At 32.4% G+C, this 27,606-nt stretch overlaps 6 protein-coding genes and 2 non-coding genes across 8 annotated transcripts; 5 read left to right on the top strand and 3 right to left on the bottom strand.

Annotated features, from left to right (window-relative positions):
* Positions 1–1,211: 1,211 nt before the first annotated feature.
* PGO_082660 (E3 ubiquitin-protein ligase) lies at positions 1,212–3,698 on the top strand (the record flags this gene model as incomplete). The annotated part of the gene is made up of 1 exon (XM_028687488.1): positions 1,212–3,698. One exon carries the CDS (start codon positions 1,212–1,214, stop codon positions 3,696–3,698), a length of 2,487 nt encoding a protein of 828 aa, XP_028543289.1.
* Positions 3,699–4,277: 579 nt separating this feature from the next.
* On the bottom strand, positions 4,278–7,805 carry PGO_082650 (hypothetical protein, conserved; the record flags this gene model as incomplete). The annotated part of the gene is made up of 1 exon (XM_028687487.1): positions 4,278–7,805. The coding sequence occupies one exon, from the start codon at positions 7,803–7,805 to the stop codon at positions 4,278–4,280; it is 3,528 nt and encodes a 1,175-aa protein (XP_028543288.1).
* A 925-nt stretch (positions 7,806–8,730) lies between these two features.
* Positions 8,731–9,648, top strand: PGO_082640 (26S proteasome regulatory subunit RPN12; the record flags this gene model as incomplete). Its single annotated transcript, XM_028687486.1, has 1 exon — positions 8,731–9,648. The coding sequence occupies one exon, from the start codon at positions 8,731–8,733 to the stop codon at positions 9,646–9,648; it is 918 nt and encodes a 305-aa protein (XP_028543287.1).
* A 2,364-nt stretch (positions 9,649–12,012) lies between these two features.
* Positions 12,013–14,919, bottom strand: PGO_082630 (glycogen synthase kinase 3; the record flags this gene model as incomplete). The annotated part of the gene is made up of 7 exons (XM_028687485.1): positions 12,013–12,247; positions 12,478–12,524; positions 12,804–12,893; positions 13,098–13,186; positions 13,424–13,513; positions 13,647–14,438; positions 14,901–14,919. 7 exons carry the CDS (start codon positions 14,917–14,919, stop codon positions 12,013–12,015), a joined length of 1,362 nt encoding a protein of 453 aa, XP_028543286.1.
* A 4,109-nt stretch (positions 14,920–19,028) lies between these two features.
* Positions 19,029–20,888, top strand: PGO_082620 (transporter; the record flags this gene model as incomplete). The annotated part of the gene is made up of 1 exon (XM_028687484.1): positions 19,029–20,888. The coding sequence occupies one exon, from the start codon at positions 19,029–19,031 to the stop codon at positions 20,886–20,888; it is 1,860 nt and encodes a 619-aa protein (XP_028543285.1).
* A 1,100-nt stretch (positions 20,889–21,988) lies between these two features.
* Positions 21,989–22,061, top strand: PGO_082616. The gene has a single exon. It is a non-coding gene; the product is annotated as a tRNA-Val (tRNA).
* A 1,242-nt stretch (positions 22,062–23,303) lies between these two features.
* PGO_082614 lies at positions 23,304–23,377 on the bottom strand. Its single transcript has one exon. It is a non-coding gene; the product is annotated as a tRNA-Ile (tRNA).
* A 1,137-nt stretch (positions 23,378–24,514) lies between these two features.
* On the top strand, positions 24,515–25,534 carry PGO_082610 (60S ribosomal protein L26; the record flags this gene model as incomplete). The annotated part of the gene is made up of 3 exons (XM_028687483.1): positions 24,515–24,530; positions 24,999–25,111; positions 25,280–25,534. The coding sequence occupies 3 exons, from the start codon at positions 24,515–24,517 to the stop codon at positions 25,532–25,534; spliced, it is 384 nt and encodes a 127-aa protein (XP_028543284.1).
* Positions 25,535–27,606: the final 2,072 nt, after the last annotated feature.

Here is a 27,606-nt window from a genome sequence, read left to right as displayed (position 1 = left end):
TATCCAATATACGTCAAGTCAGAAAAAAAAAGGGACTCTCGTCACCCCCAAAAAAAAAAAAAAAAAAAAAAAATATACATACATACATATATATATATATATATATATATATATATATATATATATATATATATATATATATATATATATATATATTTCAGGAAGGAGATACTTTTTTTAAAAAATGCTCGTAACATTTTGTAAGAATAGGTCCTTTTTCTATGTAATTGTAATATCCAAAAAATTGAAGTTTTACTACTCATATTTCTATCCCTTTCACTGTTTTTTTTTTTTTTTTTTTTTTCTCTCCCTATCTTTTTCTTCTTCTTTTTTATTTTCCAAAGGGGAAAAAAATTCACACGTGAGAAACTGGTTAAATACAACAAATCGAGAAGAAAAATCAGTTACATCGATACCAATAGGTGTGTTATAACTTCTTCGATTGCAAAACAGTTTATTAATTGTAGGAAGAAGGGGTGGAAAAATACCATTTGGAAGAAGAATAACGTGCAAAAAATATAATTAAAACATAAAAAAAAAAAAAAAAAAGAGGAAACCGGATAAGCGGCTAAACAGTGAAATGGCTAAAAGATGGGCACATATAATATATACTACAGAGTGTAACATGTGGAAGCACAGTTTCGGCAAAAAAAAAGAAGTAAAAAAAAAGAAAAAAAACTAATGAAATGAGAAACACAAGTGAGGCTACACGAGAAAAAAAAAAAAAAAAATATATTAAATGCTACCAAAAAGCAACATTTAAAAAAACACAAAAAAAAAGAAATATATATATATATAGGGCCTCGAAAAAATATTGACCATTGGGATGACGCCCAAATCAAAAACTGATTATATATATATATATATATATATATGTATAACGTCCTTGTCGCGTATGTACCTAATGACAGCAGAAAAAAAATAAAATAATATATCCCCAGGGAACATTGAACGATAAGAAAAGAAGAAACACACCATTCTTGATCTGTATGCACACGCGCACATGCTTACGTGTGTATACGTGTTCCACATTGTGAAGTATAGGGGAAAGTAACATAGGGGTAAAGAAGGGATATCTTTTGGGATGGAGGGGGGAAAAATCATCAACCTGCAAAGTGTTACGAACGGAAGTGCATTGTTACTGGACACAAAGGCCACACAGGTAGAGACGCAAAAGGCAACCACAGCTACAGAGACTAAACTGACGAAGTATGAACAGCAGCACAGCCAGGGCAGAATCGGACGAAGGATTTGATAGAAATGATATTTTTTTATATCGAAGCGAAGCAAGTAATGAAGGAGAGTCGTGTAATGTTTTGTGTCTCCTTCTGTTCTTTATTTCCCTATTCTTCATAATGGTAATGACATCCGATAGTAGCCCAGTACCGAATGTCAACTATGACAATACCAATCCAAACCTTGGGACGCAAGCAGATGGGAACTTACTTAGTGGAGAGGCTTCTGATAGGATACCCACAGACGACATGTTCGACAATGTACTCATCCAGAGCTTGAATTTCAAAGGCCATTACAGGGTTGCATCCAGAGAAGCAGCACATACAGGGGTACCGACAGAAGCAACAGGTGCAGTATGGGAGACGAGTGGTGTTACTATCAACGACAATTCGTCCACTTCTCCCACTTCTTCTACTTCCACGTCTTCCACGTCTTCCACTACTTCCCCCTCTTCCACTTCTTCCACTTCTTCCACTTCTTCCACTTCTTCCACTTCTTCCACTTCTTCCACTTCTCCCACATCTCCCACTTCTCCCACTTCTTCCACTTCTTCCACTTCTCCCACTTCTCCCACTTCTCCCACTTCTTCCACTTCTTCCACTTCTCCCACTTCTTCCACTTCTTCCACTTCTCCCACTTCTTCCACTTCTTCCACTTCTTCCACTTCTCCCACCACGAGCTACAAGCTGGGGAAGCCAAATCGGGCCTGTATAAACGATGGGGAAATTGCGAATGAAGGAGAATTCGAAGCAAAGTTAATTACCCTTAAGCTATCGTTATACAATTTGACAAAGACATTTCTCTTTTTATACTTCGATCCGCATGTTAGATGCAGTGACTTACGTGATCCTGAATGTACCAGGAGTACATCTGAGATGGGCACGAACCCAAATAATGCATACACAATGGGAAGAAGCACCCCGCTGAGCAAATTTCAATTCGTGGGAGTTACTGGGGTGAATATAAACAAAGAGATGAGTTACATGTTCAATGGAACTGGTTATAACATCCTCACACAGTGTCAAAATAATGTAAGCTGCATATGTAATTACAATATTGGAATTCGACAAAATGTTTCTCTACATGAATCCACTTCCCTACGGGAGGTAGAAGAGTCTTACTTATATTCATTAAAACGATACATTATGGATGAAGCGCAACATTTTAACAAACACATTTCGGTTAAATATTATGATCAGTATTACAAATACCTTAGTTCGATCAATCACATGGATGATGGGGCTGGCACATTTCATGGTGAAAGGGAGGAGGGAAGGGGAGAAAATTTCCACAATATTTTAAACAAAGGAAATAGATCCGAAGAAGAAATGAAATTAGAAAGGTCCCTTCCAGAGGAGAAGCAACATGTGGAAGAAAATAAAACAAATCGGACAGCAATGTATGATACTATGTCAGAGGAAAAAGAACGGAAAGGAAATCCAGATTATGAAGGATACATTTCATCAAACAGCTGTAATATGTTTATTTGGCTAGAAGGAATGGATATTAATAAGAAATACAATTCAACAAAAGTAATGAATTTTACCTTTATATATAACATAAAATCGATGATAGAGTTAGGTTTGTTTTATTCACAAATTGGATATAGCAATGAGAACATGAGAAATGCAGGGAAAATATCTCTCATGTCGATATGTTTAAATTCATTCATTGAACTTTTTGAATCCCTTCTTCTTTTATATGAAGTAATGTTATCAAGATTGCTACTAACTCATTTTATATTCATGATACTGTTGAAATTCTTATTGTTTACATTAATGGAACTTCGGTACATTTTAATAATATGGAAAGCCAATCATCAACAAGATGTAAATGAAGGATGGGAACGGACACAAAGAAAGTTAAGTACATTATACAAGTGCTATTACGGGTGTATACTACTAGTTATAATAAGCTTTTATTATATTTTTCCCTTCTTTCCATATATATTACTAATTATTTACATGTGTTGGGTTCCTCAGATTTTATTAGATATATGGAAAGGACAAAGGAATTCAATCAATTTGAAATTTGTTTTTTTATTATCTATATGTCGAATATTTTTACCAGTTTATATCTTCCTCTATCCCTATAGCATTTTCCAGTTAGATGTTTTTGTTCAATCATTGGATGATACACCCAGCTCTACATTCAGTATACTTCTCATTCTTATCTTAATTATCCAATTATTTTTAATGGTATTGCAAAGAAAATATGGACCCAGGTATTTTATTAACATTGACCTTTTACCACATGTGCATAATTATTACAAAACTATTGATCATACTTTCGAGACAGAAAGTCCTGAATGTGTTATTTGTATGTACGACATTGTTTTGAATCAAAAAAATTATTGCCTCACTCCCTGTTTTCACATATTTCACGAGAAATGCTTGCAACAGTGGATGGACGTCAAGCTTGAGTGCCCTACGTGTCGGGGTACCCTTCCTAATTTCCCCTAACCAGATTGTGATAATTGGGGAAGAGCCTACAGAGGAGGCACATATTTGCCTGAACAGTTTCGCCAACTCGGCCACTATTTGCCTGAACAGTTTCGCCAACTCGGCCACTATTTGCCTGAACAGTTTTGCCAACTCGGCCGGTATTTGCCTGAACAGTTTCGCCAACTCGGCCACTATTTGCCTGAACAGTTTCGCCAACTCGGCCACTATTTGCCTGAACAGTTTTGCCAACTGGGCCGGTATTTGCCTGAACAGTTTCGCCAGCTCAGCGCGTATTTTTTGTTTTCCCCTTATTTTGCGTCTTTTTCCCTTTACTCAGTTTTCCTCTCTTTTTTTTTTTTTTTTTTTTTTTTTTTAGTTGTTCATTTCCCTGTTTTTCTTTATTTTTTTACTGTGTTCCTCCATTTTTTTTTTTTTTTTAAAGTGTATTTTGCCTAAGCAAAACGCACATTCTTATCAAGTGAAAATAAAATAAAAAAAAAAATCTTGTGACATTTATGAACAAAGTAGAGGGGTCACGATAGGGGGAGGGACAACCTTTGGGTAGTTAATTGTTTAATTGTCTTCCTCCCAGCATAGCTAACTGTGTACGCGCAGAGATTCGAACAGCCAACGAACGTCATTATGGTAGAGGCACAGAATCGTGGATTTTAAGCGACTATTGAGAAAGCAGTAAGAGAGAAAAAAGGAGATGCTTTTGCTATGCCCAGATTTGTTAGATGATGTATTCACAAGGTGAGCTGCATGTGGAATAATTCTTTCAATTTCTTTGAATATGAAATCAGTTTTTCCATTAATAGTACTTTCCGTTAGAGAAATATTTTTCAGGATTTGTGTGAAAAATGTCGCAATATTACTTATAATGATAGATATGGATTCATCTTGTTCAATATTCTTTTCTTTGCTTAAGAAGATAGTACTTAGTCTGTTGGTTAGTCTTTCCAATGCATTAAATTCCTCTCTCGTGCAGTTACACTTGACATCTCCAACGTGAAAACAAGTCTCGACCGTATCCTTCTCCTCATATAGGAGCTGCAACAGGAAGTTGGTATACTTTGACAAATTAGAAACAAGATTTATACATGCACTAGTTATGGACGTTTCGCGTGGCACACTGTTCAGATGGTACAAGATAGACCTTTTAAGCAATTCGAAGGAGTGTCTATCTAGTTGCACAAGTTTGTCGTTTTCTTTTTCTATTTTCCGTCTGAGCGAGTGGGCGAGGTCGCCACTTCCTTGGCAAGTAACGCGGTTTCCTTCGCTAGTCATGTCGCTTCCTTGGCTAGTCATGTCGCTTTCTTGGCTAGTCATACCACTTCCTTGGCTAGTCACTCCGATTCCTTGGCTAGTCACGCCGATTCCATGGTTAACCACGCGGCTTGAATTTGCAAAGTGCACCACGTCACAGTAGGCATACATATAGACACGGCTGAGGAACAAGTAAGAAAGTTCAGCGACGCGAGGAATATTTGATCTGGTTAAGTGGATGATTCTGCGGATGCTGGTTTGAGTAATTACAGTTATGTTGGGAGTGGCAACATCGGTTGTATTTCTCTTCTTGACAGCTCTGTTTCCTGTATGGTATTCTTCTCCCCATGAAGTGGTTAAATTAAAGAGGAGAGATAACATGTTCTGAAATAAGTACTCTTTGTCGGCATGTTCCAAAAAATGTAAGAGATGATTCCAGCTGATCATCATTAAGATGGATCTAATTTGGGCATTCGCCACTAGATTAACCAGAAGGGACAAATAGTTGCAATTCATTTCATTATAGTCGTACAGTTTTTCGTTAATATAAATGATTATATTTAGCACGTATATCATGAACTTTTTTTCTACAACATCTAATACATGTTTTGTCAATGTCAGATGCGATATGATTCCAAACAAATTCGCTAGTTCAAATTTATGTTCATACAACTTGGCTGTTTTTTTTTGCAGCATTTTCCACGGATCTAAGTTGCGTGATATTCCTTTTTTCTGATTATCACTCTCCCTTGTAGTTTCCATAACACGCCCATTCTTCTCTCTTTTTATTATCTCATTTGAATTCCCCCTCCTACTTATCCTCCCACCGTTTGTTGAAAGCTCTTTGTCCAGGGTTGACATCTGTAGTCCTAGGACATCTTTCAATTCCTTTTCAAATCTGATACCACATTCCGACTTTAACACACAGTCAGTTAAATATGTGAAACGAGAATATTTCTCTTTAGTGTAGAGATTTCTATCCTCTGCTATGAGATGACTAATTTGCATGAAGAATATTTTCAAAAGAAAATGATTTTCTGTGAGAGCATGTTTACATAAGGATTTTCTTCCATCCACATTTTTTCCAATACTATTTAAGAAATATACACACTTCATTTTGTTAATCTGGTTTAATTGGTACAATGTAATCACTGGTTTTATTGCATTCATGCAAAAATCTGCATATTCTGGATCCTCCTCTAGAACCAATGTCATCAAATCAGTAAGAATGTTGCTACAACGGGACATGTACTTTGGTAGTTTCAAATCATCTAATTTTTGAGGATCCTCTAATGAGATGTTTTCTTTACTCAATTTTTTCTTAACATAGAAAAGTATGTCTTGAAGTTTATCTGCACAAAACGACAGAAATGTGGTTCTTTTTCCGTTCCCTTTGGTTACATCTACGGAGCTGTTCTTATTACACTGGGTTGTGTATACACTGTTGCAGAATATCAATTTTTCCTTTTCGTTTCTGCTGACAAGACTTTTTACTCTCTTTAGATATTCCCAACATTTTTTTTCGTCTTTTTCTATGTCCATTTTGTCTAGCTCACCTAGTATCCGTCTAAGATCTGTTCCTTGTGGTTCCTCTTTAACATTTTCACTGAGCAATTGTGCATGGAGCGATTTTGCACTAGCGGCATTTTTTGTACCTCCCTTCTCCATGTTTTGCATCTGGTGGCATTTGTGAACATAGGATAAGGCTTCCTCATTATTTGGTTCTAGTGAAAGGGCCGAGTTGAAACTGGAAGAAGATTCTTCAAATCTGAATAACTTAAAAAGTGCAAAACCCTTTCTGAGATAACTTTTAAATAAAGTGTCGTTTTTCATTTGATGAAAATCATTTTTAAAAATTTCATAGTAATGAATAACTCTGTCGCAACTGTTAATGGCATCTTCATATCTATACGTTTTAATGTAACACAAAGCTAAGTTGTTGTAAATTTCTAAATAATCTTTGCACACTTGTAGTGCCTCTTCATAACACTCAATGGCATGATGGTACTTCATTTCTTTGAAATATTTATTTCCTCTGGTCTTAATCGAATAAGCAATTTTTCTGTTTTCACTCTTTTTCTTAATATCACTTTCTATCTTTTTTTCTAGAACCTGAAAGTCTTTATTATTTTTTGGCACACAGATCATTCTTTCATCTTCATCGAAGGAATCGCTGCTGGGTTCGTAATAATTCCACTTTTCATAGCTTGTCACCCTCTGCACCTTTTTGCCACTTCCGCTCCTGCAACTTCCGCTCCTGCCACTTCCACTCCTGCCACTTCCTTTCTTGCCACTTCCGCTCCTGCCACTTCCACTCCTGCCACTTCCTTTCTTGCCACTTCCGCTCCTGCCACTTCCACTCTTGCCACTTCCACTCTTGCCACTTCCACTCCTCCCAGACATTGTTCCATTTTTTAAATAATTTTTCCACAAACTTCTCCTCAGATCTCTCTCTTTTTTCTTTTTTTTGTATTCCTCAACTTTTTCTCGTAGCTGCTGCACTCGCTGTTCCTTACTGATAACTGTGCTGCCACATCTAGTACATTTCTCCAGAACATACTTAAACTCAACTAAACAATGTAGACAGAAGAATTCGTAATTATTATTGCTCACTCCGCTGCCTCTTACTCCCATTAAATACTCTCTTCTTTCGCATTCCCTTTTTTCTTCTTCTCTCATTTGTCTTATTTTTTCTCCTAGTTGTAATTTATTTTGTTCTCTTTCTATTTCCTCTATGCTTATTTTACCACTCAGCAGCCCGTTCACTTTTTCTGTCACGTCATTTACTTTTTCAAGAAATTCATCAATGTCTTCATCCTTTGGCAAGTTGCACCAGTTTCTCCCAGCGACGCTCCCCATCTTGGTGCTAGATGTGGCGCTAGAGCTGTGCTAGAGCTGGTGGTGGAAAAATGTGCACTGTGTTGTTCATCCTGCTAATGCACAAGATCTGTGCAAAACTAAACCTAAGTTTTCTTATCAGCAAAAGTGAGGAAACTTGAAAAAAAACAAATATGGTTACCCTGTACGGGTACATATGGCGCATGTTCTCCTGAGTGCACTTGGCAGAAGTGAAAATTGCCTTACACGGGTGGGTTGTCAGTGTCGAGAAAAAAAAAAAAAAAAATCAAATAAGCAGGAACGAGCAAAATGAACGAAAACAAACGTAATGATACGTATGGCATAATAAACAGAAAAAGTGATACAAAAAAGCAGTGATACACAAACGCACTGGTACGTGAGGAGGGGAGGGGAAAATTGCGCATTCGCCTGTGACACTAGTTTTCACGTGTTCCTCATTTCATTCATCCTGATTTGCGGCTTTTTTTTTTTTTTTTTTTTTCCCCCTCATTTCTTTCATTTCTGCGCTTGCACATCTCCAGAGGAAATTTCGCCCAGTGAAAAGAAGTTAGCGAAAAGATCAACTGATGAATTGATGAAGAGGCAAAAATTGAGGAAGCTGTCAGAGGTTGATCAAGCTAACCACAGCTCCAAGTTAAAAAATCTCACCAAACGCGAGAGCCAAAAAAAAAAAAAAAAAAAAAAAAAAAAAGATTTACATGTGTATATGTACATAAATGTAGAGATAGATAGGTAGGAAAAACGAGGAAAAACACCTTTTTTCCCCTATTTTTCCCTTATTTTTCTCCAATTTTTTCCCCCAATTTTTTCCCCCAATTTTTTCCCCCAATTTTTTCCTCCAATTTTTTTCTCCAATTATTTCCTCCAATTTTTTTGCTCCTTTTGGAGGAACCGCACACACGAGAACTAGCCAGAGAAACATAAAATGTCGAAGGGGCTAGCAGAAGGAATCACACTGTTCAAGAAGCTGCTATGCAGCTATCATAACTTGAATGAGAGTGAACTAGAGGGATCTCTAACTAATGGAGACATTCAGACTCTTTTCCAAATAAGTGCAGACATGAGTGAACCAATCGAATGCAACATTGAAAAGTGTAAAGAGATTCTTACAAGATTGAAACTTGTACTTATCCACCTACCATCAGCTGATCCCCTTGTGCCAATTGCAAAAAAAGATATTAATGAATTATTATTGGCAAGAGAAATTTTAGAAAAAGGAGTTATCATTTCAATAATGGACAAAGACATAAAAGCATTTACAATTTATATAGCACAGTTATTTTTATATTATTTCGATTTCCAAACAATTATTCCAAAAAGTAATAAACAAAATGGAATCCTAGGTGTATATCTACTGTACTTATTATCATCTAATCTAATTGGAGATTTCCATATGACTTTAGAAATTATATCTATAGAAGACCAAAATCATGATTATATAAAATATGTTTTAGAATTAGAGCAGCATATTATGGATGGCTATTTTTATGATGTTCTTACAAAGAAGGATGATATTCCATTGTATCTCTATTCATTATTTATGGAGAGATTGTACAATACAATTCGATTTAAACTAGCTGATTGTATTTTTGCATCTTCCAACTGTATTTCTTCCATTCATGCATGTCAGTTATTGAAGTTTGTTGATGAAAATGATTTGTATCAATTCATTCGAGAGTATAATGAAACCAAAACTAGTCAGGGCGAAAGTAACCTTATCTGGGAAGTGAGAAATCAAAAAATATTTTTCAATAATCAAACCGTTTCTGTGCACGAATTACCTTCTCTTGAAATTTTGAAAAATACTATTGGATATGCCACAGAATTGGAGAGAATAGTGTGATCACACATTTGCTTCGACGTGGTAAATTCGTCATTCAGTTGCACCAAGGGAGGTGTTCTGCACAGATGTAGAGAAGCTTTTTCTGAACAGATGTAGTGAAGCTTGTTTTGTTTCCCCCTTTCCCTTTTTTTTTTTTTTTTTTCTCCCTTCCTACCAGTTTTATATCTACCAATTTACGAATTTTTTTTTTTTTCATTTTCCCTTTCTGAACGAACGTAATGTAGACAAGCAGTCACCATGTTGACGTGGCGACAAAAAAAAAAAAAAGACGCTATTTTAACTGTAGTTTTTTTTTTTTTTTAAATCTCGTTTTTACTGAGTCGTGTCAGGTTGAAGGTTGTGCATATATGTATGTCTATATGTATGTATATATATATATATATATGTGCTTCTGTTGGCACGGAAGTAAATGTGTCATTGTCTTAGTGTGCGATACTTCTTGAACAAGAAGATTATGACAAAAATAGTTTGACAAGGAACTACCATCTCTCACGGGAGAATGGAATGGTGCGCAACTTAAAGGTATCACAGCTAGTAATTCCTAATGAGTAAAAATTGCACGCTCAACAACCATTCCCTTTTAGTCTATTTTCTCCACCCATCTGCCCACCCCCTTTTGATTTCTGAAGTATATACACATATGTATATATATATATATATATATGTACATACGAATGGGCACCTGTACATATTAACTTAAACTAAGATCAAGTGGGTGTGACAATCGCTATATTATTTGACACTTCTTCTCACGCCCGATGTCGCTCTCATTTTCAAAATAAGAATGATTCAATGGATATTCATCGTCCATTTTGTTGCTTTTTCTTTGTTGCTTCTTCTTTGTTGTGTTTTTTTTTTTTTTTTTGTTTTTTACTTTCCTCATGGACAGCTGCAGTTGGACTGATCCAAAATAAAAAACAAAAAAAAAAAAAAAAAAAAAAAACACGCAAATTTTTGCATACAATATCTCAACGTTTGTGACAACTCCACTTTTTTTTGTTTTTGTTTTTGTTTTTTTCCTCAAGAAAGAGACGCAGAAATGAATGGAGGAGAAGAGAAATGTAAAATGAGATCGTACATGCCTGCGAATACACGCACCTATATGTGTGTGTGGTATATATGAAACACACAAGAACACATATATACATATTATATATTCATATTATATATTCATATTATATATGCATATACGTACTATGCATGTATGTGAAACCTGCATAGGGTGTAGCATTTTCAAAATGGAAAATGCACCCCAAAAAAAAAAAAAAAAAAAAAAAAAATGAAAGAACGAAAGAAAGAAAAAAAGAAAGAAAAAAAGAACGAAGGAACAACGAAAGATGGCGCGAACGAACGTCCATCTTTAAATAACGAATTTACTGGTACATGTTTGTAAACTAGTGGATACATTGCATTTGATATAAATTGCATGATTACATTGTTCTTAATGTGCAATTTGTAATTCCTTAAAAAGAGGGAAAACACAACCACACGAAATTTTAACCGAAATAGACGACAGCTAGCTATTCGGTGATGTGGTCAATAATATGAACAAACGAGTGAACAAAAAAAAAAAAAAAAAAAAAAAAACAGGTTATCCACGCTTGCGAAGGGGTGTATATATTCGTATATGCGTGTGTGTTTGTCCTAGTATAACCATTTAAATTTTCCTTAATCGAACTTGAGACGTGATGATTGCTTGTGTTTGTCCGCTTGATCTCGCACTTGATCTCCCACTTGATCAGCCACTTGCTTGCCCGTGTGCGTGCACTGGTGGAGAACACTCAGGCGTTGTCCCCTGCATAAGGTCACGCGAGAAACTATACATGTGTGTACAATATTTCCATATAAATATGTATGGTTCATATGTACACATATGTCTGCACAAGGGCCAACCCCACCCCACCACCTCTCCATTGGAAGCGGTAAGAGTAGTGATGCATGGAAATACAATAAATTTTAATGATATATTCTTTTTGTTCTTTCAGTTTTATTTTATCTTTTCTTCATTATTCATATCCAACAATTTTTTATTAACTGATAGATTTATGCAAGTGGAATTTTTCCGATGTACAGATAAATGAAAATTTCTTTCTTTATTTATTTGTTTGTTTGCCTGTTTGTTTGCCTGTTTGTTTGCCTGTTTGTTTGCCTGTTTGTTTGATTGATTATTTATTCATTTATTCTTTGGGTGTAGGAGGATCTGGAAATGTTTTTCCATTTTAATAGCCTTATATTGTCTCACTTCTTCCGGATGCGTGTTTCTTTAACTCGTTTTGACAGATGAATTAAAAATCGATGAGTGATTTTCAAAAAAAAAAAAAAAAAAAAAAAGAGACATTCTGAGAGTAAAACCTTGAATGTTCGTTATGCGAGGTTTACTGCTCGACTGACGTTGTTGTCCAGATTGGTTTCATTACATTCATTTAATATATTATCTGCGATATTTTCATTGTCACATGGATTATTTAATATATAATCTTTGTATTTTTCGTAGGTATCTTTGGGTAACAATTTTCTTTTACATGAGTCAGACATCTCTTTAATTTCTTCATCCGAAAAGTTGAATAGTTCTGGAAGTTTTTCCAGAAATTTTGGAAGTCTTCAGAACAGGGAGAAATGGAAGAGATGAATGGGTGAGATGAATGAACAATGTGGGCGTATGCATGCGTACATGCAAAATTGCATGAGGGGAGGAGGAAAGCCAACACGTGTTACATATATATACATATATTCACATACACATATATATATATATATATATATATATTACAGTTCAAACGAATGGCATGCTTTGCTTTTTCATGTAGACATGTATGTTGTGAATGTTACTTAATGCAAGGGTCTCGCAGTTCATCAAAAAAGGGATCCGCTAGTGCCTTCACATGGAAAACAAGGTCGAGGGGTTCATGTGTTTCGATGCAATTGTGTAGTTATCTTGTTATTCATGTAGGTGTATGTATATATATATATAAACCAAGTCACGTATGCATAATGCACAAGCTTTCATCTGAGGATGGGGGAGTGTTAAAGACGTCCAAATGTCCCGAGGAAAGACTCTTCCTTCCATATTCAGCCCTCCTCTCTCTCTCTCCTTTCACTTCTGTAACACCGCTCGGTTGGAAAGTGGTCATTATATATATTATCTTTTTCTATACTTCAATTGCATTGAGCCGTTTTAGGGGTTCATATTTCAAAAAATGGGATACAAAATTTATGGCATCTTCTGATGTACCCTTCGGAAAAATCTGGGAAGGAAAATATGAAGAATGGAAAAAAAAAAAAAAACATTTGATCTAGAAAGTAAATATAATTAAAAGTATGGATTTCTTCAAATGAAAATCTTGTAAAAAAGGATAAGAAAAGGAAAGAGCCACAATATAGGCCCCGTTGAAATTGAATTAAAACAGATATATATCTATCATAACATTTTCTTTATTGCATATAGCTACCTTTCTCAAGTCCTTCGCCTTTACGTCAGGGAATTTTATGTCAGCATAGTTTGGGTTCATTACTTTCATTTGTTCTTCGGTGGGAGTGCCTTTTTTGTAGGAGGGTAGAGATGGGAGAAATGAACAAGTTAGTGGTACCGATTGTCCTACACGCATGTTCTATCTTATGCGTGTGTTCCATACTATGTGCATGTGCTTAGCGCTCACACACAATCGAACGAACACTGCACATATGCACAATCGAACGAGCACTGCACATATGCACCCTTTTTGTGTTAAAAAGAGGAAAGAATTTCCTGACTCTCTGTTCCATCAGTTTTTCTCACCTAGTACTTGAATTATTCTAACTAGCTGGTCAACACTAGATTGACCTGAAAAGAGCGGATACCCCAAAATCATTTCAGAGATTATGCACCCTGCATTTTAGAAAAAATGGGAGGAGCAGCATAAATGGGAGGAGCAGCATAAATGGGAGTAGAAAGAATGGGGAAAAGTTTCTTATATCCAACAGTTGATCTCATAACAGAATTACGAAGGGGAAAAAGTTACCTAAGGACCATAAGTCAATATGTGTTGTATAGCTAGTCGAACCCAGCATCAACTCTGGTGCCCTGTAAAATCTTGAACAGATGTAAGAAACGCTTCTTTGTCCAGCTAATAGATTTTTGGCACTTCCAAAATCACACAATTTTAAAGTATGTGTCTTGGGTTCAACTAATAAATTTTGTGGTTTCAAATCCCTATGGCATATCAATTTCGAATGAAGATAACCTAAAGCCCTACATAGCTGATATGCATACAACTTCACTAAAAGGAGAGGTAGAGAATGATTATTTCTTGCGTAATATTTCATATACTTATGCACCGTTTGTGGAATATATTCCATAACTACATTTAAGAACACATTTTTTTCATTTTTCTTTACACATTCTGTGTAGTAATAATCTTTTAAATATATTATATTAACATGACTTAGATTTTTCATTATGATTAATTCTCTATTTTTATATTGTGGATCTTGCAAAACTTTTTTTATAGCTACTTTTTCTGACGTGTCTAAACACATAGCTTCATAAACCACCCCAAAACTACCATTTCCTATCATATTTCCTAATTTATACGATTTGTTTGAAGATCTGTTAATTTCGTTCTCAATTATTATCACCTTTTCATCGTTATCCATATTATCGATACCTTCATTTCTGTTTATTTCATTTTCACTTTTTCTATTTGTTACATGATTGTTGTCCTTCAATGGTTCTACTCTATGCATTGGCTCGTTTCTGACCACGGATTCACTGCAGTTTTTTTCATTTTCTAGATGTGCACTCTTTTGGTCATCTGCAAAGTGGAAGGATAGAACGAAAGATGAAGTAGTACAAAATAAATTCAGCAGAAACTTTTTTTTTAAAAAAAAAAAAAAAAAAAAAAAAAAAAAAAAAAGGTAAAGTTCAAGTCGCCTCGTTGGGAACAATCCCTCACAAATGTGTTCAAATTGATGTCTCTCCATATTCTCAATCGGATGTGAGACTACTAAATTATTTTTCACTATCTTTCTTGCTCATCGAATATACACAAAATAACAGTCACGATAAATGCAAAAAAAAAAAAAAAAAAAAAAAAAAAATGTGGCATGAAATGTGAAATATCTTTGGAAGAATTAATCTGTGAACATTTTTAACTCATGTTTAACATCATTTGTGATTTTCTATTATTTTTGAGTTTTATATCACTTTTCACTATTTTTGATATCTGTTTTTACATTTTTTACTTTTTTTTTTTTTTTTTTTTTTTTTTGCATACCAGTATGCCAATCTTTCATATTCCTTATGAATTCGTTTGTTAATATGTCTATAAATTGGAATAAGTTGTGAAGACAACATATGAATAATTCAGCGCTTGGGTGGAATCAACTTGGAACACTGAATGATAGATCATGGATACCATTTTCACATTTAGGCGTGAATATGCAAATGTGTATTATTACTTAAAAATGTCGTGGTTTGTTCATAAAATTGGTAATGGTGTGTGCGATTTATATATGCATTGGCATACAGACTGTGCTTATGTGCGTGTGCTTATGTGAGTGCATGTGTATGTGCATACCTACGTATGTATATGCCTATGTATGTGTATGCCTATGTATGTGTTTGCCTATGTATGTGTTTGCCTATGTATGTGCGTATATGTGTGTACCACAATCATCGCTCTTAATCCCACATTTTTTACTTCTCCAATTTAGCTAACTAAAGTACCACGTACAAAATATTCATCACCAAACATGTAATTTTTTACGGATGTGTCATGACAGCATCTGTGCTCGAGCATGTGTATGCACGTAGGTATGTATGCATGTGTGTGTGCTTAAATGTGCATATTCGTGTGTGTATACTTACACGTGCACATGCGTGTGTGTGTATACTTATATGTGCACATGTGTGTGCATACACTTATATGTTCACATATACGTGTGTGTTCATACGTTAAGGCGCGCAAAAAGTGGGAAGGTCGTGGGAAGAAATAAATAAATTCAAAAAAAAATAAAATGAATTGGAAGAAATTGTTAAAAAACAAATGTGCGCACACAATTACACATATAAAAATGGGGATAATATAAAAGTTGTTCATGTATTTGTTCGTTCATTAAAAATGTTCAAAAAATAATGTGAATTTTCTTTTTTTTTTTTTCTTTTTTTTGTGAAACATACCAAGTGTTAACAAAAAAAAAAAAAAAAAAAAAAAAAAAAAAAAAAAAAACGCGATTTGGAGATGTGCGTATGTTAAGCTACGCTCCGAATTTCGCACATTTGTGCCGACATGTTGATCAGTGAATTGGTGGTAAAGTAGTATGTCAAGCTTTTGTGAAAACTTTTTATGACATCCTTTTTTTATGACATCCTTTTTTTATGGCATCCTTTTTTTATGACATACTCTTTTTATGACATACTTTTTTTATGACATGCTTTTATGACATGTTTTTGTGGAAATTCTTCGTGGCAAATTTTTGTGGAAAATTTTTATGGCAAACGTGTGTAACAAACATTTCTGATAATTTTTCTGCTAACCTTTATGGTAGCTTTTATGATAATTTTTCTGCTAACCTTTATGGTAGCTTTTATGATAATTATTCTGTTAACCTTTATGGTAGCTTTTATGATAATTATTCTGTAACCCTTATGGTGGCTTTTCAGGTAATTTGTTTGTTAGTCCTTATGATATCTTTTCTGATAACTTTCCCAAGAATTGAGCACGTAAATTGTGCATTTGATTGTGTAAGCAATATCAGTAGGTGCGTATGGACTTGAGAAGGGGGCGTGGATACAATCACAAATGTGCTTGCCACCTTTTTCAGCACATGAACTTTTTTATTTAATTTTGTTATTTTTTATTTAATTTTGTTATTTTTTATTTAATTTTGTTATTTTTTATTTAATTTTGTTATTTTTTATTTAATTTTGTTATTTTTTATTTAATTTTGTTATTTTTTATTTAATTTTGTTATTTTTTATTTAATTTTGTTATTTTTTATTTAATTTTCTTATTTTTTATTTTATTTTCTTATTTTTTATTTTATTTTCTTATTTTTTATTTTATTTTTTTTTATTTTATTTTTTTTTGCGTAATTCACAAATACACATTACGGGAGGAAAAAAAAAAAATGCTCTTTGTAACCCAAGTGGGCAAAAAAACCTCCAGGTGATACTCGGTCAGTGCTTCAAAGTGAAGGAACTCATCCACTCATGGATTTCATGTTTCCAACATTTGCATCGTTTACAAATATTCTCACATGCACTCTCCCCCACACCCCACCCCTTTTTTTTTCTTATGCATAAGCAGCTTGTCACATTTATGAAAGAGGCATGTATTTACACATACACATATGTACACATATATATTGCATAAATACTATACTCTTTTTTTTTTTTTTTTTTTTAATTATTTTGCCTCATTGTGGAGCGTTGAAACTGTGAATTTAAACTGTGAACAGATATGCACTTATGTAACCTTAGAGAAGTTAAATTCATGCCGTTGTTATATACTCTCGAATAAGGAATGCATAAAATAAGGGGGAGAAAATAGTAACTGTGCATGTAAAGTTTAATTAAAAAATAAAATAAAATATATTAAAAAAAATTAATAAATTAAAAAAATAAAAATAATTAAAAAAATAATTAAAAAAATAATTAAAAAAATAATTAAAAAAATAATTAAAAAAAATGAGGATGGTCTGCTTGTGTATGTCAGCACCAATGTGTGTGAACCATTAAATATATGTGAACAGATATGTGCAAATTATGCATGCACACATAGAGGTGCACACACTAGCAATGAATTCATGTACATGTTTTCTTTTGTTCGTGTTTGTGCTTAAGCTTGGCAAAAATAGATCGGTGGTAAACTGTAAAGATGTTTTCATGGTTCTCTGTGTGTGTAACACTGGAACTGCTGGAGAGAGACGTGGGAGGAACTTATTCAATTGGTATCCCACTCAATAGGCACCCTATTCATTTAGCACCCCTTTTTGTTACAGAAATTAGGCCAAGTTGGAATTTATTTTTTTTATAAAATGTCTCTCTTTCACTTCACAGTTCAGGGTTATCAAAATTTCTAGCACAATAAAATATACATATGCATAAGAACAGGAAAATTGTGCGTGCAAGCACGCGGTAATTTTATACATATATTTATAAGCACATGCGTTTTTTTTTTTTTTTTTTTTTTATGATCATGTTCATACTGTTGATAAAAAATCACACTCGCGTAATTCATAGAATTGTGTTGCCCATTTGTGTAAAAATGGGTAAGGAGTTTTTTGCTACTCGTGCGTATGTACAACTCAGGATGGGAGGATTATCCTTGGTAGGTTTTTTCTCCCTCTTTCTTTTTAATTTACCATCAAATTTATTTCCCCAAAAAAATAAAAAAGAGGATAACATACCAAAAAGTGTCCCTAAAAAAGTGTCCCTAAAAATGTCGCTAAAGGTACCGCTTAAAATGCACGACATCGCGGGGAATAGGATACAACATGGAGGTAACTCTCGAACGAGCATATGAGGAGCTTTGTGCACCTCGGGGGTAAATATGGTTTTTACGTATTTTTTACTACAACCTCATAGTGGGATAAAGTCAAAAAAAAAAAAAAAAAAGTAGTGATTGAGATCATGTACATTAATGTATGAGTGTACAGAACGGTTAAGTGCTGTCATGTGTCATACCAAAAAGTGCATGTAAAATTGTGCACAAATTTAAGAACAAATTGTAAACTAAAATTGACATAACAATGAATAGAAAACTATGGAGCGACGTGGTTATCCTCTATATTATATATGTTTTCGCATTTTTTTTTTTTTTTTTTTTTTTTTTGCGCCATATCTCTTGGAGAGTTTGAACAATGTTTCATTTGGCCCTAAACAATTGCCTGATCTCCACTCCAATAAAGTACGAGCAGATTATTACTGTACCAAGGGAAATTACTCACAATCGGTGATTTACAGGTATGAAACTACAAAAAAGGAGAAGATATAAAAAAAAAAAAAAAAAAAAAAAACTCCAAATTAAAAGCTTCACAAAATAAAGTCAAATAGAATGTTTAGGAAAAAAATGGCCAAATGAAAAAAGTATCAACAAAAGCACTTGCACAGAACACTACAAGAGGCAAAAGTACCATCTCTCCCTCTACCTCCTCACATATACTGTGTAAAGCAAAACTGCATATGATGAAGAACGTTAACTTATGAATATACAATACTCCCTCTGTCACACAACAAAATTAATGATCAATAAATAAGAGAAAAAAAGAAGAGAAAAAAAAGGAGAAAAAGAAAAAGGAGAGAAAAAAAAGGAGAAAAAAAAAAGGGAGAGAGAAAAAAAAAAGAAGAGAAAAAAAGAAGAGAAAAAAAAGGAGAAAAAAAAAAAGGAGAAATCCCCAAAATGGGGATAATTACAGGAAAAATAAAAATTCTTCTCTTTATGTACAGCATAGCAACAACGGCAATTGTTTACCAGAACTACATTTTTATTGCAAATTTGTTTAAAAATTTCAGAGCATATGAATGGCTATGTAAAGGTGAAAATGAACGGACAGGAGGAGAATTTTTTGTGTGTAAAGAGCAGGAAAATTATATTCAGTTTTTGTTGATCTCGGGCTTAATCATACAGTTTATTTCAGGTTCTATTGGAAGCATACTAATTAATATATTTTCAAAAAAGAAGCACATATCTCGCATAGCCTTTTCCTTTCTGTTTACCGGTTGGATAATGTTGGCCTTCTCGCTGTTGTATTCAAAGCGTCTGATGGTGGAGTACACCATTCAGAGGGACTCGAATGGTATGAAATATAGAGAAGGAGAATTGAATAATGAGTCTTTCGAAACTATTTCACTTTTTTTCAACTTGGCTTTCGTTTGCTTTGGCTTAGGGTCTGATAACTCCTATCTCCCCATCATATACTATGTTAATGAAAAGTATCCAGTAAAAAGTATGCATATATCAAATGAAATTTTTCAGGAAAAAAAAAACAAATGGATCACTTTGAAAAATATACTAAAAAACAAAAACTACATTCTCATAAGTACAATGTCTTCTCTTGCTGTCTTGAGTTTATTTGTGGGTAATTTATTACTCAGTCTGATGAATATATATGAAAGTGAAAACAACATTATCATAATTGTGGGATTCTACATTTTGGTCTGCATCGTTCCATCGTTTTTCATCTCTAGTTTTCTGGACACCAATGGAAATGCAGAAAAAATGAGAGACAGCCATATTTCGCTATTCAAAAGTGAAAGAGAAGAACTAGCTAATAACCATGTCGTACTCAGGCAGCAGATGAAAGAGGTGAAAGAGGTGAAAGAGGTGAAAGAGGTGAAAGAGGTGAAAGAGGTGAAAGAGGTGAAAGAAGCGAACGAGGGGAAAGAAGCGAACGAGGGGAAAGAAGCGAACGAGGGGAAAGAAGCGAACGAGGGGAAAGAAGCGAACGAGGGGAAAGAAGCGAACGAGGGGAAAGAAGCGAACGAGGGGAAAGAAGCGAACGAGGGGAAAGAAGCGAACGAGGGGAAAGAAATATCTAAGAAGAGTAATCGATCATCTGACATCACTTCACTATCTTTGGCAGTACCCCCAATTCATGCAAATTCCAAAGGGGTGAAACAAAATTTGCTACTGAGGAATATCCACATTGACACATTGAAGAAGCAAATAAAATCCCCATTTTATATATTCATAGTAATTGAATTTTTCATAATAACATTTAGTATTTGCTATTTTATGTTTTCTCTATTCGACATATATGAAAATAGTATATTTGGTGAAACATTAAATGTATACTCGCTCATTTTGCCATTAAGTTTTATCTTGACTTTAACATTTGGCATAATTGCTGATATTATAAGCATATACAATTTTATAAGTTTTAATTTGATTTTGGGTATTTTTGTTTTTTCGTTAATTTTTATTTACTTTAAAACAGCTAGTGTATTTATTGGATACTTATCTTTAATTATTTATTTTTTTCATCAAAGTTTTTTTGCAAATCATATGTATATGTATATGTCCACAGTTTTTAAAGAAGAAAATTTCGCACTTCTCATTGGAATTATTAATGCATTTGCATCCATTGCATTTTTCATGTCTTTTAAAATTTATGAATATATTAAATACTATGGACAGGCTGTATATTCCCAAGTGATTATTCAAGTCCTCATCATGTCGTATATTTTGCTATATCTTTTTCATGTGCTTTACATAAAAAAAAAAAAAAACCAATCTCGCGTGCCATTTCTAGCATACTGAATTTTTGTATCCCTTAATGTGCAGCAGCAAAATTTGACTCCGGATTAAGCTGAACAAGAATTTTTTTCTCCCACTTAATTGAAAAAGGGAGAAATGTTAAGAAAATATAAAAATGACACAATTGGATTGTTTATCCATATGTATTGAAGAATTTAAAACTTCATATTTTGATAATTTATTTTCCCTTAAAGTACGTATTACGCGTTTGTTCTTTCATTTTTTGTAAAAAAAAAAAAAATTGCACACATGTGGTGGGAGGGTTGTGCAAATGTTTACTTTTTTTTTTCTATTTTTTTTTTATTTTTTTTATTTTATCCGTTTTGTTTCACATCTATTTGATATATTTTCCACAAATGATTTACTCATGAAATTTCGCTACCCCAATGAACTAAACATGAAGAAAAATCTCAGCATGTTTCAAAAAAGAATTTTTCTTTATCCGTATAAGTTAATATAAAATGGAAACAGATATATAGATATATGTATATATATATATATATATATATATACACGATTCATATTTTCAAGCAGTGTATTTATGCAAAAATGAGTGTACAATGTTTCACATGCATGTATGTTCCATTGCGTTTAAAAAAAAAAGGTTTATATATATGATATTAATTAATTCCTTTTCCTTCACGTTACAAAATATGCCAAGCGCACTGATTTTGTGAGTCACATTTATTTTTAAAAAAATTATAAACACGTTTTTTGCACATATATATAGCAAAATGACATCCAGATTTGTAGAATGGACTTTCTCCAAAAAGACAAAAAAAAAAAAAAAAAAAAAAAAAAACTTGTAGGTGATTTTTTGAAACATAACAGCGGGGATGTAAGCGGAAGGAATTATGTTTTGCAAAAAAGTAAATAAATTGGAAAGATAAGTAAATGCATAAACAAGCGTTAAACGAATAAATATTGGGGTGAACCAAAAGGTTCCTTGCATGTTCAACGTGCATCCGAGGTCCTTATGAATGTTTGGGTGGGATTCGACATTTATACATACGCACATGCTTATATATATATATATATATATATATATATATATATACATACTTACATACATATGTGTAAAATAAATGGGCAATATAATTTAAGCGAGCATGGTCTAGTGGCTATGACGTTCGCCTCACACGCGAAAGATCCCGAGTTCGATCCTCGGTGCTCGTAAAAAAAAAAAAAAAAAGAAAAAAACTTATAATGTAAAAAAATGATATAGAAAAAAAATGTTATAGGTTGTGTATGTAGGTGTTAATATGAAAAGGAAAAATAATTCTATCTAAATAAACAGAAAAAAGAAGAAAACCTTTTATAAAACCATATTATATAATGTACATATATAATAATTAATAGTGTCATAAATAGTTATCACCCATTATTAATACTAATATATAATAATATATAATATCCGTGTAACCTCCTCAAAATATGTTGTTCTTTTTGGCCTACTTTTTTATTTATTATGCATAAAAAAAATATCCGTTATGAAGTATTTTTAGAGACTTAACTTTTTTATTCTATATATTATTATAGGTAACTAAATATATAATCCGTTTATATATAATATCATTTTAGCACGTTGTAAAAGAAAAAGGAGTAACAAAAGTACCCACCCAAAAAATCTACTCTCACACACAGAGGACGCAGTTCCACATAATATCCCCGCTAAATCTCAACAAATTTTGCCATTCGGGTTAAAATGGATGATGATGCACTTTTTTTGTAGTGTGTTTCTTTACACTTTTACTTATTACCTGGGAGAGGAACAAAAATTCCGACATTCGTCTGTTCTTAAGTTTATTAAACCTGTTCCCTCCGCTCTAGCATGCATAAATCGAAATATGTATGAGGTGTTTGGTATACATATATAATATATATATAATTATATATAAATAATGTGTAAGGTGTTTTTTTTTTTTTTTTTTTTTATAAAATATTCTTAATAAGTACAGTAAAAACTGTGGTTATACTTCAAGTGTGAAAAAATATGCTCCACGTCCAAAAAGACGATTTTTCTGAAAACTTCCCAAAAAAATATGTAATTTCTTTTTTTTTCACTTTATGTCAATCATATTTAAATGACATGTACCCTCTTAACCCTGAAAAAAAAAAAAAAAAAAAAAAAAAAAAAAAAAATATTAATAAGTATATTTACATAGCATAGTAAATAACATAGTCATACAGAAACGTATAAAAACATCCACTGCAATAGTGCATTCACTGTGATCTCACAGAATAAAGAAATTTAAATTTTGGTTTACGTAGGGGGAGGGAGTGGAGGAGGGGTTTTTTCTTATCTCCAATTCTCCTAAAATGAAATTATATATTTTTCTAAAAAGTTTAAAAAAATATATATATATACTAAAATTATTTTGCAAGTATAATGCACCTTTTTGTGCTATTACTTTTTTATGGTCCCAGGCGGTCTCGAACCGCCGACCTTACGGTTATTAGCCGTACGCTCTAACCAACTGAGCTATAGGACCTACAATAATTTATTGCCATCCTTCTTCCTATATTGATTTTAGCATACGGATGTATAAAGAAATGCAACACTATTTCCAATTTGTCATGTACTCTTGAACCATTTTAGGGTGCATTAACTTTACAAAATGATAAAGGAAAAAAAAAAAAAAATTCTGCTACTAGTAACTTCAAGAAATTCTTTAATATGTATTTATCACCACTTAGTGCTTTTCATAATACATACATCTATACATATATATATATATATGTATACATGTATATATGTACAATATGCCTATGTTATGGTTAAGCTTGAATAATACCCTTTACGTAACCATATATAAAAAAAAAACTGAGCGGAAAAATATATACCTCAACGAAAAAAAAAAACACGTTACAAAATATTTCCAAGGCTTTGCATCCTTCATGTGCTTAAATACCAAACCTCCCCCGTTATATCACTGGGGGAATACTTTTTGTGAAGGTACTTTAAACAAGGGGTGATGAAATAAAAAAAAACAAAAAAAAGAAATGCCCAGAGCAAATGGAAAAAAGCCTATATATTATTTTTAACTACGTTACATAATACACTTCTTTTGTAGCATTAATTTTTTTTTTTTTTTTTTTTTTTTTGCCACAATAGTTAATGTAATGCTTAAATTAAGTTGCAACGGCTTATCATTGTTTCTTGATTAACCAAGGTTTTAAGCAGAGCAAAAAAAAAAAAAAAAAAAAAAAAAAAGAAAAAATGACCCCATGTCATAATCATTCTATTTTGTTATAAGAGTTCGAAAGGTGTAAATTGTATACTTTATACGCCCAGTACTATATGCAATCCCCAACGACTGGCATAAATACGAATTTATAATTCCATATAATTGTATGTATATATATATATATATATACTCATGTATGAAATACATTTTCAAGTTGAAAGCGCCCATTTTAGAATAAAGTTAATTTATTTTATCTGATTTTATTGTACTTTACTTTTTTATCTCTTTTTCCCAACGAATTAAATATCAAGCAAAAAATTGCACAAAAATAAAAGAATCTTTTTTTTTTTAATAGATAAGAAATATGTTCCATTAGTTTTATTCAAGTTATTTAAAAAGAACTCTTTTTTCTCCTTACATATTTTCCATTTTCCTTCCAAAATGAAGTTTAACAAGCGTAAGTTTAATAACATTAATTTGATTAATCCTGTATGCAATTTATACTTAAGGAGTTTATATGACTATTTCTTTGTATATTAAAATTATGTACCTTTTTTTTTTTTTTTTTTTTTTTTTTTTTGCTATGTTTTGCATTATTCCCACTTATTGGGATTTATACTACATGAGCACATTTACATATTTGAGTTTATGCGTTTTGGGATTTTTCCCAAGACGGTGGGATTAATGAATATCATTTTTTTTTTTTTTTTTTTTTTTTTTTTTGAACTTATGAGACATTATATATTATATTTATGTAAACATATGTAATGTGTATTTGTACAAGCACGTGTATGTTTTACACGGTCTTAACAACTGGACGCAAACGTTTGCTCACTGCATTTGCATGAATAATGAAGCCTCTTTAATTATGTGCAACTGTTTTTCACGTAATATTTTTTTTTTTTTTTTCTCCCACCACCCTCAGAAATATCCTCCTCCCGAAGGAAAATGAGAAAATCTCATTTTACGGCACCTGCTGGTCTTAGAAGAAAAATTATGTCATCCAAATTATCAAAAGAGTTGAGATTAAAATATAAGGTAAGGAGAACAAATTGTGATTACTTCTCCCCGTTAATTTTGTTCTCATACGTATGCAAATATACATTGTGTGTTTCAAAAATTCACAAGCATTACAAGAAATATACACCTCAATGAAAACGCACCCCCATCTCCTACATGCCATCATACACACGTTTATTTCTTTAGACGCGAGCACTTCCAGTTAGGAAAGACGATGAAGTTCTCATATGTCGAGGACATAACCATGGTCGAGAAGGAAAGGTTGTAAAAATAAACAGAAAGAGATTTAAAATATACGTTGAAAGAGTAACAAGAGAAAAGGCAAATGGAGAATCCACGTTCATTGGTATCCACCCAAGCAACGTCGTTTTGACAAAACTGAAAATTGACAAAAACCGTAAAAAAATTCTGGACAGAAAAGCGCCAAAAGAGAAATTATAAAACATACGCAGAGTGCATACATATTGCAGAGTTTTCTCTCCGCTTATTTTTCAGTTATAATATTAAGGAGTTTATGTGAACGATTTTTATATGTACACACACCGTGCCTGATAAAACATAAAAAGAAAGACGACCATACACAAAAGAAAATGTATATAATGCACAATAATGTATCTATTGCTTGAACCGCATATAAATGGAATATTTCACGCTTTCTTCATTTTATCAGCACGTTATCTTAGCATTTATATTTGCTTCTTTTTTTTTTTTTTTTTTTTTTTTTTTTTTTTTCCATAAAAACTTTTTAAATTGGTTTTTTAAATTTTTTAATTAAAAAGAAAAAAAAAAAAAAAAAAAAAAAAAAAATATATATTCAATACCACTGTTAGGCTTCATCATATTAGTGTGTTTTTTGTGTGTGTGTGTATGCCTTTTAGAACATTTCGAATTATGTAGGAGCTAGCTTTTTTTTTTTTTTTTTTTTTTTTTTTAAATTTATGAGGTAAATTAAAAGTTTATAAAAAAAAAAAAAAAAAAAAAAAAAAAAAAAAAATCTGTATTGGTCAGAAAATTACAATTTTCAAAATAGATCAAATAGGGTAAAAAAGAAAAAGTTTTGTAAATTTGGTATGAAACGTGTGCCAAATTGGATGATTATACAGAGAAAATAAAACAAAACAGGATAAAACAAAAAAAAAAAAAAAAAGTAGAGCAAAATAAAACAAATGAAAGTATAACATGCTAACAAAAACGAAGGAGTTGCAAAATTAGGAAATACGCAATTACAGTGTGCTTTCAAATTTCACAAATGAAGAGTAAAAAAAAAGTCGTATAATTTGGAAGCAAAAACGACATAAAGTGTTTTACTCCTATATATATGCACACCCGTTTTTTTTTTTAAAGGTTGCATATGTTTACGAGTCACAATATTGTAATCTTCGAAATAAATAAAAATATAACACAACATATTTCTTGAAAAGGGGTGGATCCACATGTTATTGCACACTGGGGTGTAAGTAGTTCTTTTGCGTCTTCTATTGTTGTTTCCCAGCTTCCTTTTTTTTTTTTTCTTCCGAATTGTGTAATTTTCTTAATTATGGGAGGAAATTTATGTATCTTTCATCGGAAGGTTTTTTCTCCTTTTTTTTTTTTTTTTTTTTTTTTGCGAATATGATAATTTGCTTTATCATCTTGCAACTTTATTATGTTTAAATTAAATTCATAAGTTGTGTCTCTTTTTTTTAGTGCATTATTTTTTTTTATAATTACTATTTTTTTTTTTTTTTTCCCTTCCCACCCCCTCCATCTTCTTTTGTAGAAATATGATGAAAATCGAAAGGAATCTACTACTAATGTCCCGATAATGGAAACAAGCAAAGAATCAACAGACGAAGGAAAAGAAAAACGACGTGAAAGAAGCACAAGTCTTGTTGACCAAACGGAGTTAGACAAACAGTTAAGCGATAAATTAACATCACTCACTAGCATTAACACAGAAATTTTTGAATCTGAACAAATCAGTAGTGATATGTCTTCCTTACAGACATCTTCTATGATAAAAAGTAGCATCAAAGATAATATTATATATCAAAGACAAAATACACAAATTATTTATGACAATTTAAATGATTTTAAAAATGTCCCCAGAAGATGTAAGAGTTCCCCTGATCTAATAAAAATTAGCAAAAACGTTATTACAAAATCTGCATCTTTTGCTGGTGTTATACATGAATATGAGAACTTACAAAACTTGTTAGATCCTATTATAATAGAAAAGATAAATTACTATAATGGAAATTATGTAAATGGATCAAAAATATATCAATCCAAAAAAAAAAAGGCCAACTCACTCAGTAGTAACATTTTTTCAGCAGGTTCTAGTGATTCATTTGATGATGATATCTTAGCAAGGTAAGTAATAAAAAAAAAAAACTCTTCAAATTTTTTTTTTTTTTTTTTCATTTTTTCAAGTAAAGCGAAGACAAAAAAAAAAAAAGAAAAAAAAAGTGATATTATCAAAATAGGCACTTCTAATCTATCGATGTTATGAACACATTAACACGTAAATATTT

Source organism: Plasmodium gonderi (assembly GCF_002157705.1).
Source record: "Plasmodium gonderi DNA, contig: Chr08, whole genome shotgun sequence".
Taxonomy (NCBI): Eukaryota; Apicomplexa; class Aconoidasida; order Haemosporida; family Plasmodiidae; genus Plasmodium; species Plasmodium gonderi.
The sequence above is the reverse complement of the archived record's forward strand: the minus strand, read 5'-3'. Positions and strand labels throughout refer to the sequence as shown.